An 11,357-nucleotide genomic window follows, 5' to 3' on the forward strand; every position below is an offset into this window, starting at 1 on the left:
CAGAAGTGAACATCTTGTTCACATATCTACCCCACTATTAACCACAGTTGAATGTACTTCATCTCCAAGATGATATGCGTAAATCTACGTACCAGCAATATATCAAATCAATGATTAAAAGTGTGTAGTAGAAACCGTTAGCATATTCATTACCGTATCTTCGTACAAGAATGATTTAAAACTTGGCAGTCGAGAGGATATGCAGCCATAATTCACAGTCACATTCTTCCCTTACAATGGAGAGCTGATCTTGACCATGATGTATGGTTCCAACTCCGTCTGTAGGAGGACTGCCCTTATATAGCTCGCGCAAGTAAAGGCGCAAAAACACATTTCTATAGCTTCTGTAATCAAAGTGACGTCTGGTGGCGAACATGGATATGTGTAGAATAATATCGTTAGCAAGGGATATTTAAAAATTATTTTAAGAGCAAAGTACATGTACACTAGGTTCAACAGTCAAACACTCTGTTGAACTTTTTAAAAATGCATTACTTTTTTATTTAGAATTGAGGGAATTGCATCTGTAGTTGTGGTACACTCATGGACCACGCACTCCACCAGCAAACACATTTAATAAAACCAACCGACGGAATTCGAACCCACAGCACAAGTTTGTATGGCATTTGATAGACCATGACGTTAACCACTCGGCTAACCATAAATGATTAAAACAAATAAGAACTGAGGATAGACATGTTATTTTTATTGGTGTTGTTCTTATTGTTCTTCCTCTTCTTCTTGTGTCTTCTTTTTTCTTCTTCTTCTTTCTTTTTCTTATTCTTCAACTTCTTGTTTGCATTTTCTTGCCTTCATCTGGCCTCTCTAGCGGATACTTTCTATGTCCGGTTTCTGTTTCGTGTTCACCATAAGGATGGGTTTGTTATTCGTACACGTTGTAATATTAGATGTCTTTAAATAAATAGATTTCGGATGGGCTTGGTTTCCGAACATCTGTTTTGTTTACCACATGTAAGTTGGCACGTTGAGATTAAAAAGACTCTTTTTTCAACAATGTTCCCGGATAATAGTTGATTTGGTTTTGTTTTACGACACCACACTGTCAAGCATTTGGTAACTTTGACTTGTAGATGTCAGAGGAAACCCGCTACATTTTTTCCTTAGTATTAACCACTCGGCTAACCACAAATCATTAAAACAAATAGGAACTAAGGACAGACATATTCTTTGTGGTGTTGTTGTTGTGATTGTTGTTCATCCTCTTCTTGTTGTTTTGTAATTTTTTATTCTTTCTTTCTTTTTTCTCCTTTTTTCATTTTGTTCTTGTTTTTCTTCTTCTCCTCTTCTCTTCTCCTTCTCCTTTCGTCTTCTTGTTCGTCTTGTTTGGGGTTTTTTCCCATCCTCTTTCTTCTCCTCCACCCCCCCCCCCCCCCCCCCCCCCCCCCCCCCCCCACCCCCTCTCGTCTTCTCCTTCTACTCCTTTTTCTTCTTCTTCAACTTCTTCTTGTTGGTCTTTTCTATTGTTTATCTGGTCTCTCTAGGACATATTTGGTTTTTCATGTTTTTCATGTCATTAAAGATGGGTTTATTATTCGTACATGCGTAAAATGTGTGTCCTTGAAAGAATTATATGATATATCTGTACATTTATTTCAAAATTGCAGTGTACTAATTTGCAGACAAATTTGAAAATATCTTTTTCAATCGTGCATCAATATTAGGTAAAACGAGCATAAAACATTTCCCATATATGATTTACACTTATCTCAAGCTGTCCATTTTCCACTTTCCGATCTCTAAATTTCGATAATTGTGGTATTTCACTGTATTTGTTTTATAGGGAATCGGAAAAATGCAGTATGTACAATCTCACACTTGCATTTACTCAGTTTGTCAAATATTAGTATAATTATGGTTTAATATGCGTGTATAATTAAATTATTGTATAATATGTAAACACACAATGTAAAACCAACAAAATTTGTGAATTGATAAAAGACACGTTGAGAAAGAATGTTTTGTTATGTACGACATTCGTTTTATCCGTTTAGATAGTAGTTAAAGTAATAACTCAGATGTTTCCTATTTCAAAGAGATTTAATAAAATATTGCAGAACATGCTTTTGAAGCTAGACGGTGATGCAGAATGGGACACATTATTACAGCAAGTTGTATTTGGCTACAACACATCCAAACATGCAAGCACAAAGTGTTCTCCCTTTTACCTTACATGCATGTACGGAAGGTGAGGGCTTTGAAAGGCGTGCATATACGCTATGCTGATGCCATATATTTTCCACAATGTCTTTGATTAATCAATATTATCATATCAAACTGATAAAAGAATAGCACATAATAATATAACTATGAGTAAAGTATAATACAAAACGCTACTTTAAAATAAGGTAAATAATTTAGCACAGTTAGAAATATCACATAACTTAAAATATTTAATTATAAAATGATGCCCGATGATGTTGGACATTCACATGATGAGATGGAGGCCACAGTTTCCGACGAAACACTTCAAGAGGAAACTGTGAACAGAGTAGAGACAATGATGAAAGTCATTGGCAAAAGAACTTCCGTAATCAAAGGGACATCTGGAGGCGATCATAGATATGTATAAAATAATATCGTTAGCAAGGAATATTTTAAAATTAATTTGAGAGCAAAGTACCACTAAGTTCAACAATAAAGCACTTTGATGAAACTTTCAGGAAATCCATTACTTTTTTATTTAGCATTTAGTGAAGTGCATCTGTAGTTTGGTACGCTCATGGACCACGCACTCCACCAGCAAACACATTTAATAAAACCACCCTGACGGAATTCGAACACACATGTCGTTTGATAGACCGTGACGTTAACCACTCGGCTAACCACAAATGATTAAAACAAATAAGAACTGAGTATAAAATGCTATTTTCATTGTTGTTGTGCTTGTTCTTCCTCTTTTTCTTGTTTCTTCTTTTTTTCTTCTTCAACTTCTTCTTTTTTTCTGCTTCAACTTCTTCTTGTTGGTATTTTCTGTCCTTCATCTGGTCTCTCTAGGGTATACTTTCAATGGCAGGTTTGTTTTTCGTGTTCACCATAAGGATTCTTGTTGGTATCTTCTGTCCTTCATCTGGTCTCTCTAGACTATACTTTCTATGGCAGGTTTGTTTTTCGTGTTCACCATAAGGATTCTTGTTGGTATCTTCTGTCCTTCATCTGGTCTCTCTAGGGTATACTTTCTATGGCAGGTTTGTTTTTCGTGTTCACCATAAGGATTCTTGTTGGTATCTTCTGTCCTTCATCTGGTCTCTCTAGGGTATACTTTCTATGGCAGGTTTGTTTTTCGTGTTCACCATAAGGATTCTTGTTGGTTTCTTCTGTCCTTCATCTGGTCTCTCTAGGGTATACTTTCTATGGCAGGTTTGTTTTTCGTGTTCACCATAAGGATTCTTGTTGGTTTCTTCTGTCCTTCATCTGGTCTCTCTATGGTATACTTTCTATGGCAGGTTTGTTTTTTGTGTTCACCATAAGGATGGGTTTGTTATTCGTACACGTTGTAATATTAGATATCTTTAAATAAGTAGATTTCGGATGGGCTTGGTTTCCGAGCATGTGTTTTGTTTACCACATGTAAGTCGGCACGTTGAGATTAAAAAGACTCTTTTTTCAATAATGTTTCCGAATAATAGTTGATTTGGTTTTGTTTTACGACAGCATATTGTCAAGCATTTGGTAACTTTGACTTGTAGATGTCAGAGGAAACCCACTGCATTTGTTCCTTAGTATTAATCAGTTGGCTAACCACAAATGATTAAAACAAATAGGAACTAAGAACAGACATGATATTTGCGTTGTTGTTGCTGTCGTTCTTGTTCTTCCCCTACATGTAATGTATTGATTCACTTATTGACTGGTCTTAGAAAGGATCTCTTTTCGCTTAGGCCGGAGGCACGTTCAGCCACCACTAACACACACACACACACACACACACACACACACACACACACACACACACACACACACACACACACACACACACACACACACACACACACACACACACACACAAACAAACAAACCCGACACTAACGTACAATGTACTGTTGTAGGTCTGTGCCCTACATACATATTCATTTGAGGTCACGGTGGAAGCAAGTGAACATTTGGGAAGCTGACTGATTGCGAAAAACGGTCAATCAATCAGCTTCCTTTGTATCCTTATCATATAAGTCGTACAATCCTTGAAATAATTCTGTAGGTCATGCTCGTCACAATGTGTGTCTGTCATGAAATTTGTAAATATTGAAATACATATTTTTTATGGTGTTAGTTATCTTTTATTAACAATGTAATATCAGTTACATAACAGTATCATTTAGCTTGAAGGTAACTTGCTATAATATGGTTATCGTTTCAGTTCAGAGCTAAAATATTTGCTAAACATTACGACGTTTGATATAACAATAGTGCGGACAGATTGTAGGCAAAATACGATAGTAGTGAATGAATGGATGACTGAATAAATGAAATAAGGAAAGTAACAATGAACGAATGAACGAATGAATGAATGAACGTTTCAGGACACGCCAATGCAAAGAATACATGGGCCATTGGAAGCCATAAAAAGGTAAGTACAAAAATGGTGTGATTATGATATCAATTTAAAAGAAAAAATCAAAATTTAAATTAAAACACAATGTAATCTGCTAAGCAAAAATATAATATTACTGGTCAATAAATTAATACTGAGATTAAAATTCTGAAGTCTCGAAAATGTTATTACTAGTTCAGGATGAAATCGAAATAATTCTATATTTCTCCAGCCTTAGTGTGCACCAAATTGTGATGGTCTGCGGTCATATTAAGCAAACCATAATGTTGTACACTTCACCGCGCCACCGCCGCACACACACACACACACACACACACACACACACACACACACACACACACACACACCGCTCATTCCGATATTGGTGGCTCCCACAATAAAAAATGCAACGAATGTCTTGAAACGTAATACGTTTTTATTTAAATACGTCACACATTTTACAGATTGAAAATAGCTAAAGATGAACAATGAATCGTAATAATTTTACTTGTTCACATTTTATTCACAATATTAAAAAAAAAAAAAAAAAAAAAAAAAAAAAGATTCAAAATAACTGTTTTGTCAAAAACGAAATTACACAATTTATTCAAATCATTTTTGGTAGCAACAAAAAAATAATAATAATAAAAAAATAAAATAATAATAATAATAATAAATATAACCGCAAGCTGTAATGAAGGATTCTCAAGCTATATTATCTGTACATTACCCAGACATGATTATACGTTATTTAATTACAATGTACATCAATAATTACCCCCACCCCCTCCCCATAACCCACAAACACTGTGGCAATGTCATAGAAATGTACATGCAATACGATATTCGCGATGGTGGCCAATACACAACATGTAATCGAAATGTTTTAATACAATCAATTCCTCTGGCGGTCCTAACTATCTACCAAATTGCATCTAAATGCGCCAGGAAAGTTTCTTTAAAAATGACAAAACATAGGGAACAAAACTATTTTCCTTACAAAATACTATAAAATTCGCGATTGAGGCCAATACACATAACCTATAAATATAGGTTTTCAATGCAATCTATCCCCCGACATACCCAACTACCTACCATTTCAGCTAAATCGGCTCAGAAGAGTTCTTACAGGATGATCCATTGGATGCGACAAATAATAATAATAATAATAATAATAATAATAATCCCAGCAAAAACAATAGGTTTCCACCCTTGGCTTGGGAACTTAATAATAATAATGATAATGACAATAAAAACACCACCACAAACCTGCCACACAAAAGCCAAACAAAGAAAAACAAAACAAAAAGACAGCAAAAAAACAAAACATTTCTGTTCTTCTCTTTCCACGATGAACCTTCCTCAAACCCAATCTCCAAAAGCATGATACCACCTTATGAAGATGTGCTTTCTTCCTAAACATCTCATGTATTCAATTTTCTTCTTAGTATTACTTTTCTTTTCTTGCGCTTTGCTTCGTTAAGTTGGTATAATTTGTCATTTTCCCATTCGTAAAACACATACACACTTGAAAATAAGGCCAAAGAGTAAGAGTTTATTTACAGTACGTGTCACTCAGATGTTTCGATGTTCAATCATCACTAAGTCCTGTTCTTATGCAGCATTTTCTTAAAATTATCTGATTTCACTTTCACGTGTTGACGTTATTTTGTTCTACTGGTGTACACAATTCAATATTAAATATTTACTGACAAATTGATATTTTGCTGTTTCTGTTACCAACCGATTCCTTTCTCATATTTCTGCTACCTTGCCTCCATACTGAACATCATATATCCTGTCAGTTCTGTTATCAATGTCTCCTCTTCTGTCTACTAAACCGAACTCGGCCATGATGGTATCACTTCTCCAAGGATCTCCGTTTTTCTCTTTGATGCTATATAGCTTCAGACTTGATGGCAGAACAAGGCACATTGCGAGCTGATGGGTTCTTGTCAGAACACACCCCCCCCCCCCCCCCCCCCCAATAAACACTGTTCGCGTATGCAATATTCATTAATATTTACATGTCATCTGGCTAGATTCACGTTTTCTAGCAAACGTTCTGAAGCATCAGCTGTCAAAATTTCCTTTCTCTTGTTTCCCGTTCTTGCCTCCAAACTGAACATCATATGTCCCATCAGTTCTGTTAGAAGTACCCACACTTCTGTCCATTAAAGAGAAGTCATCCATGGTGACATCTCTTCTCCAAGGATCTGCGTGTTCCTCTGTGATGCTCATATAGAGCTTCATCGTTGACGGCAGAACAAAAGACATGACGAGCTGATGGGTTCTTCTCTCGGAGAAAAATATACTTCTTACTCAGACTTGGCGACCTTTCCAGCGAATGGGATCGACTTTGAATGGGTCGGTCTTTTATAGCTAGGCTGCCAATTAGAACTCGTCTGTGTGTGTGTCACTGTTAGCACACGTCATCGAGGTGTCGGAAATACGTGAATCAAAACAATATAGCGGTTTCCTCTAAAACTGGGATGAGATCTAGCTCAGTCGGTAGAGCGCTCACCTGAGGTGCTTGTGTCTTGCGATCGAACCACCTTAGTGGATTTTTGTCGGTCATAACAAGAGCCCCAATACTTTATTTCTACGTGCGTGGTGTGCTGTCTTGTCTGGACACGTGGTTATATAAAATCACTTGGTGTTGTTATAATGAGAAAAAATAGCATATTTCCTCAAAGTCTACGAATAAAATATCACCAAATGTTTGACATCCAATAGCCTATAATTAATAAATCAATGTGCTCTAGTGGTGTCGTGAAACAAAACAAACTTCAACTTTTAACTTTTCCTATAAGACTATATGTCTGAATTACCAAATGTATGACATCCAATAGCCAATGATTAATAAATCAATGTGTTCTAGTGGTGTCGATATATAAAATACTTAGTTTTTTAACCAGTCGGCCAAATGGTACATTAAAAACCAATGCCCAATTGCAGTGGGATATATATGTAACAAGAAATTACCAAGCAGAAAGTGTGACACTTCATATAAAGGGGTATTTTGGTCTACTAATTAAAAACATTGATAGATTCAAGAAGTCTGACTGACTGATAAGGCGCCATCTTGAATTTAAAGATGTCCGCCATGAAAAATATCAGTTACTCATATGTTGGCTTCTGAGCCACATATGAGACTGAAATTTGGTATATAGGCGTATTTTGGTTTGTTGGCTAATTTCAAACATTGATGGATTCAAGAAGTCTGACAGACGCCATTTTGAATATAAAGAATGATGGTCGCATGACAAAATATGAGTTGTTCATAATTCGGCGTCTGAATCACATAGGCGATTGGAATTTGGTATATAGGGGTATTTTGGTTTTGGTATTTCAAAACTGGATGGATAGAAGACGTCTGGCTGGCTCATTAACCGCCATCTTGAATTTAATGATGGCCGCAGATATGACACAATATCACTTGCTAATATATCAGCTTCTGGACCACATAGGAGGTGGATATTGACAGCTAACCGTGCATTTCGGGGACAAGGAATCTAATTTGGATACTCTAAATACATTTGGGGGCCATCTTCAACTTCAAAATGACCTTCATATCTATAATATAGCCTCTGAGAAATGGGCTATCCCACAAAACCACAATTCCAAGAACATGGTTTTTTGTATTACCAATATATGGCATGTTTTTATTTCTATTACCAATATATGGCTGTATATTACAATACTGAAAATGACATTATGATTAAACGATGCATAAACTCTGGATTCACTGTGGTACACCTAACTCAGTTTCTCCCAAAATGTGGGATAGCCCACTTTACTTCTCAGCGGCTAGCCTTCTCGCCCATTGAACTTGTTTATCATGCTTGATCATGTTGATCACGAAAGTAAGTTCTTTATTGCTTTACGTTATACGTAGTTGCAGTGGCAAGTGTCATGGATGAATGTGAACTGATGTTAGCCTTTGGGGATGGAACGAAGTGTAGGTATATTGCTGCTCACACTATTGCTGATCGCCTTGGTGCTAACCATTCATGAGAACTTCATCTCATTCTCTTTTTTTCTTCTTCGTCTCTTCTTTTCTCCTTCTCCTTTCGTCTTCTTGTTCTTCTCGTTTTTCTTCTCCCCATCCTCTTTCTTCTCCTCTTTCCCCTTCCCTCTTCTGCTTCTGCTCCTTTTTCTTCTTCTTCAACTTATTCTTGTTGGTCTTTTCTGTTCTTCTTCTGGGGCCGTATGCATGAGGGGCGGATAAGTCCACTATCCGGGAATAGTGCCTATCCGCCGGATAAGTGGGGAAATTTGGTATGCATGACGGCAGGATAGAGCTCCCCGAATAGCCTAAACGCGAATAACGCTATTCGCTACATTTTCTCCGTATAAAGGCCTATCCGCCGGATAAGTCTGAAAGGAAAATGGACGCGCTGGTATGTTGCGATTCAGAAACAGGCAAATATGTCGACAAAACTGGTTATTTCTTGATCGAACAAAGCAATTTGACACGTTTTATAATGTGGAAAAACATGAAGAATTTAAATTTGAACAACAAGATATTCTGAAGATCACAGATGAAATATCAGGAAACATCGAAGTGTTCAGTCGGTTGGGCGTGTTAGCATCGCTGTCAAAAATCTACAAAAGTACAAGTTTGCAACACTTTCAATATGTCTACGGTAACTGATCGGTGAGGAACTTGTTTTTATATAACAATTATTACATATTTATTTCAGTCTCTTTGTATTTGCCACATCGCCATGCATTGTCTTCAATCTTTTAATGTAACCTATCGAAAACCGTCCCCCATCAAAAACCCTCCCATTGGCATTGTACTTCCTATTTCTTTTTAACTTCAAACAACGTAAGCACGAATTTTGATTACGTCATATATGTATGTTGTTCACAAAAACACGTCGACAACTTATCCAAAAATGGGAAGGTTATTTGGGGAACATACAGAAATGAAAATATAGAAATTAATCTGTATATCTTTATTGGGGTGGGTATGCCTGGGAACATAAACAACGGCTTGTCAAACAACTAGCCTAAGGTAAGCAAATAAAGTTTTAGATTTTCACTAAGTTGTCAGCATAAATAATATTAAACCACCGGATGATTGAAATGGCCATGCACAGTACTGCAGTGTAGGCTACCCTTTTAGTGGAACATAGTTTTCGTAACTGAAACAAGTAGTTTAATTTTATTTTTATTGAAAACATGTGCAAGATATATAATAATTATATAAGCTACTTTCATTGATTCGTTGACTCACTTATTTATGTATGTGTTCATTTTATGTTATAGACATGCATCAGTCAACAATTTGGTGAGATGGACTGACAACACTCTTCAGCAGGTGCCAAACCACAAAACGAATATGGATGTATCAAATGTCATTCTGTCAATGTGCAGGTACTGCAGACAGTGTGTGTGTGAGTGTGTGTGTGTGTGTGTGTGTGTGTGTGTGTGTGTGTGAGTGTGTGTGTGTAAAACTGTGTGTGTATATAGATAGCAGAGAGAGAGAGAGAGAGAGAGAGAGAGAGAGAGAGAGAGAGAGAGAGAGAGAGAGAGAGAGACCAGGGGCGTAGGCTGGGGCGGGAGGAATTCGGGGGCTTCGGACGAACCCCCCCAAACAAATGGTCCGCTTTCAGTACTAAAACATACAGGTTTATAAATATGGAGTTTCGGGTGGTGCAAACACAAAATAGAAAAAGGTCCACTTGGTTCATATTCGAAACCACCACCCCCACCCCCACCCCCCCCCCCCCCAGGTCCAGATCATGCTAGACACAGAGAGAGAGAGAGAGAGAGAGAGAGAGAGAGAGAGAGAGAGAGAGAGAGAGAGAGAGAGAGAGAGAGAGAGAGAGAGAGAGAGAGAGAGAGATAGAGAGAACTAGCTGAAGTAATTATTTTAAAGCATAAAATATGGCGTTGGTAAGATAAATTAACCACAAGAAACAATTTTTCACCATTATTAAAGCATAGATTTGATAAAAGTAAAACTATGTAGCTACATAACAAGTTCTATCATTGTGCTCTATAAACATATATTGTGACATGCTGTCAAATTCTTTTCTTTCTTTTTTTACCTTAATGAAGCAGATGATTTGTTCTTTTTCTTAAAAACAACACCCCCCCCCCCCCCCCCCCCCCCCCCCCCCCAAAACACACCTGTTATTACCCAGATATCTTATTATCATAAATGTCATATTTGTAACGTTTTGTTCCAGGTACATGGCACATAAGTTGCTGTACACTCTGGTTGTGAACCCAAGTACATCTGAAGTGAAGATATACAGCTAGACAAAGTTCAAGCAAGTTGAATGTGTGCCTTTTGGAACATTCTAAGATTCATAAAGTTATTACGGTTTGTGTAATGCTGCATAACTGTGCTAAAAGCCTCCATCTGATTCAGAGAAATACAATGACAGTGATCCAGGTTTGGTTTTGTTACAAGATGATAACTTTGGTATGAAAGAGATTTCAACCCAAGTGGTTCATGATGTTGATAGCAGAGCTGTTATGTACTAATATACATTTACTCTTAAAGACAGCTGTAGATGACAAAGTAATAAGTAAATGTGAACTTTCTGATTTACATGCTCTGTTAACACAAAATGATATTCATATTTTACATTTTTCATACATCTTTATTTTGAATTTTAAAATTAAATCAATACGCAACAGGAAAATAACGTTACAGTTAGATGATTATAATTGAAAAGTACAATGCAAAACAATCAATAAAATAACGACAAATTAACAAAATAATTATGAAAAATACATGAAATTGTTTTAAAATCTGATAAAGAATAAAATATAATTTTAAGTAATA

At 36.5% G+C, this 11,357-nt stretch overlaps 1 protein-coding gene across 1 annotated transcript in view; it reads right to left on the minus strand.

The window, feature by feature from the left end:
• Positions 1 to 6,826, minus strand: part of LOC121389711 (probable cytochrome P450 12d1 distal, mitochondrial) — a 46,986-nt gene extending 40,160 nt beyond the window's left edge. The window contains exon 1 of the mRNA XM_041521362.1: positions 6,664 to 6,826. Coding sequence (XP_041377296.1) covers positions 6,664 to 6,826 — 163 coding nt within the window. The remainder of the gene's footprint in view (positions 1 to 6,663) is intronic.
• Positions 6,827 to 11,357: the final 4,531 nt, after the last annotated feature.

This window comes from Gigantopelta aegis, chromosome 15, assembly GCF_016097555.1.
Source record: "Gigantopelta aegis isolate Gae_Host chromosome 15, Gae_host_genome, whole genome shotgun sequence".
NCBI lineage: Eukaryota > Metazoa > Mollusca > Gastropoda > Neomphalida > Peltospiridae > Gigantopelta > Gigantopelta aegis.